The sequence below is a fragment of the Ichthyophthirius multifiliis genome (assembly GCF_000220395.1).
Source record: "Ichthyophthirius multifiliis unplaced genomic scaffold scaff_1120509250838, whole genome shotgun sequence".
In the NCBI taxonomy this organism is placed as follows: domain Eukaryota; phylum Ciliophora; class Oligohymenophorea; order Hymenostomatida; genus Ichthyophthirius; species Ichthyophthirius multifiliis.
The window spans coordinates 1-2,690 of record NW_004086451.1 but is presented as its reverse complement, the minus strand read 5'-3'; the positions used below and the strand labels follow the sequence as shown (position 1 = coordinate 2,690).

General features: G+C 15.2%; 1 protein-coding gene across 1 annotated transcript in view, besides 2 other annotated features; it reads right to left on the bottom strand. All coding sequences in view use genetic code 6, as the record gives it.

Moving 5' to 3' along the window:
* Window positions 1–68, bottom strand: part of IMG5_097910 (hypothetical protein) — a gene marked incomplete at both ends in the record, with an annotated part of 195 nt that extends 127 nt beyond the window's left edge. The window contains one exon of the mRNA XM_004035482.1: window positions 1–68. This exon is cut by the window's left edge and continues 127 nt beyond it. Coding sequence (XP_004035530.1) covers window positions 1–68 — 68 coding nt within the window.
* A 290-nt stretch (window positions 69–358) lies between these two features.
* Window positions 359–397: a microsatellite.
* A 1,551-nt stretch (window positions 398–1,948) lies between these two features.
* Window positions 1,949–2,005: a microsatellite.
* Between the last annotated feature and the right edge of the window lie 685 nt (window positions 2,006–2,690).

Genomic DNA, 2,690 nt, shown 5'->3' with positions numbered 1-2,690 from the left:
TTGTAGTAATTTTAACAAATCAATAACTATTTCTTCGAAAGTTTTATATTATTAGTAATTATTATCATTATTTACAATTTCATAATTAATTCTAAAATCAATATTAGAATGTTTTTTTTTTGTTAATTATAAGTTTTTCTCTTCAATATTTTGGTAGATTATATCATTTTATTCAGGTGTAAAATCCTTATTAATATTTTCGATTATTTCTATATTTTCAAATGCTTTGAGATTAATAAATTCTTAGAAATTTAAAAAATATAGGCCATATTTTTTATCAAATAATAAAAACTTTATATATTTAATGACTTTATTTACTATATTTTAAATCGTTTAAATATATGATTCATCATACTTTATTTTATATATAATTTTTATAAATTTTATATATATATTTATTTTACGTTTTCTTTTTAAAAATTAATTTTTTTGGAAACCAGATATTAATCAATCCATTTAATATTAAATTATTAATTATTGAAAATTTTTTTTACAAAATATAAATACAAACCAAAAATTTTAAAATAATTAAATGGATTTACAAATGCATTTTCATATATTTTTAAAATATAATCTTCTTAAGTTTCATTAAATAAACTTAAAAAAACAAATTTTAAAGCCGTTTTTTAAGAAATTATAGGTATTTATAGGCATTTTTCAAATTTTTCTTTAAATTATTTTTCATCATTATTTAATATTTATTTATTAAACTATTCATCATTACTTAATTCTTATTTATTAAGCAATTAATTTACTTCCTAAAGAATTTATTCGAATGAACATTATTTCTCTTCTTATTATTTAAATTTAGTTTCGGCATATTCTTATATTATTTTAGCCTATTATTATTGATATTCATCTAAAAGTTCATTTAAATTTTAATCTTAGCTAATCAAAATAGTCCTTCTATCATCTTCTTCTAAAGTTTATATTGCATTTTTAAATTATTTAGATTCTAAATATAATTTAAGTTCTTATTTTTCTTGTTCTATATTTTAATTAAATACTTAACGTATTTAAATTTTTTCTCTTTTTAAAAATAATTTCATTTTATCCTCTTTTGCTTTTTACAAAAGTAATTCATATTATTCTTTTTTTTTTAAATATATTTTTCTTTTTAATCATCTGTTAATTTTGCAAGCTCGAGTAAATTTATATCATATCTGTATACTATGTTTTTTTCTTATCGATATTATTTATGATTTTATATATATTATTTTGCCTATAATATCAATTTTTCTTGATTATTTTCTTCTATTATTTTTTATATGTCTTATCCTTTATTTTATTCAAAGTTAAAGTTTGTTCCTTATAAATTTATTTAATTTCCTGTTTTTATTATTTCTTATATTTTCTCTTCATTTATTGGTTTATATTAGCATTCTTTCATATTTATTTAGTCTGTTAAATGCTCATTTATTTGTATTTCTATTTTTTATTCACAAAAATAACAATCCAAAAAAGCATAATTGTTTTCTTCTGTAAAAAAATGTATTATTTATTGATCGAACTAATTCTTTATAACATCAATATATAATTAATTCATTATTTCGTTATTAATTTTTTTATCTATTTATAATTCTTTATTATTTTCCTTCTCTTCATCTTATTCAAATTAAAATTTAAATAATTCTTCTTAACTTTTTTTTTCTATTGAATTGAAAATTTATTCAGAATTAAAAAAAGATTTGTTTTAGTATTATTAAATTTAATTTTTCGAGAAAAATTGGAATATGTTTTCATATGCGAAAGTTTATAAATCAGAATTATTAAATTAATTTCCAAATAAACTTTTTAATATATAATTATATGCTTTATTATATCCTTTCAATATTTAAAAGTCATAAAGTTGATTTAAATTTTCTACTAATTAAGCTTATTCTATTGCCTTTTCATATAAACATAAAATTAAAAAACCGATATTTTTTTAATTATTTTTTATCTTTTTTATAATATATATAAAAAATATATAAATATATAAATATATATATATATATATATATATGTGTCTATTATATTTACATGCTTGATTGTTATTTTAAATAATTTATATATTCCTTCTAATAATAATGAATATTTTTTATTTTAATAAAATTCATTTGAATCAATTATATTTTTTATCATAAAAATAGCTTAATATAGAACATTTTAAAGAATATTATCTTTAATTTATTAATCTTATTACTATATTGAAGAAAAAATAACAAAATACAAAATATTCAGAGAATAATTATAACCTAAAGTATTTTAATAAATTAAATATTCAAATACATTAGCTTTCTCAATAAATTCGAAAGGGAATTTTTTTTTTAATTAAATTAAATAACTTTAGTCAACTTATAATTAATTAAAGTAAGGAACTATTAATTATTTATAATTATTCAATAATCCTAATATTTATAATTCTACTTCTTTTTAATCAAGTAAATAATTATCTTCTTTTTATTAACTAGTATCATTATTTTTTTACTCATTTTCAGTTTCTTATATTTTTGAATAGTTTCTTTAAGTATATATATTAATTAAACTTTAGAAAAATTAAAATTGCTCGCTACTTAGTCTAATATATTATTATTTTTTCTATTATATTTTTATAACTTCTTCTATATTTTTAAATTTAAATAATATTTATGATTTTTAATTTTATTCTTTTCCGTTTTCTTCATCATATAGTATTTCTACCTAACTAT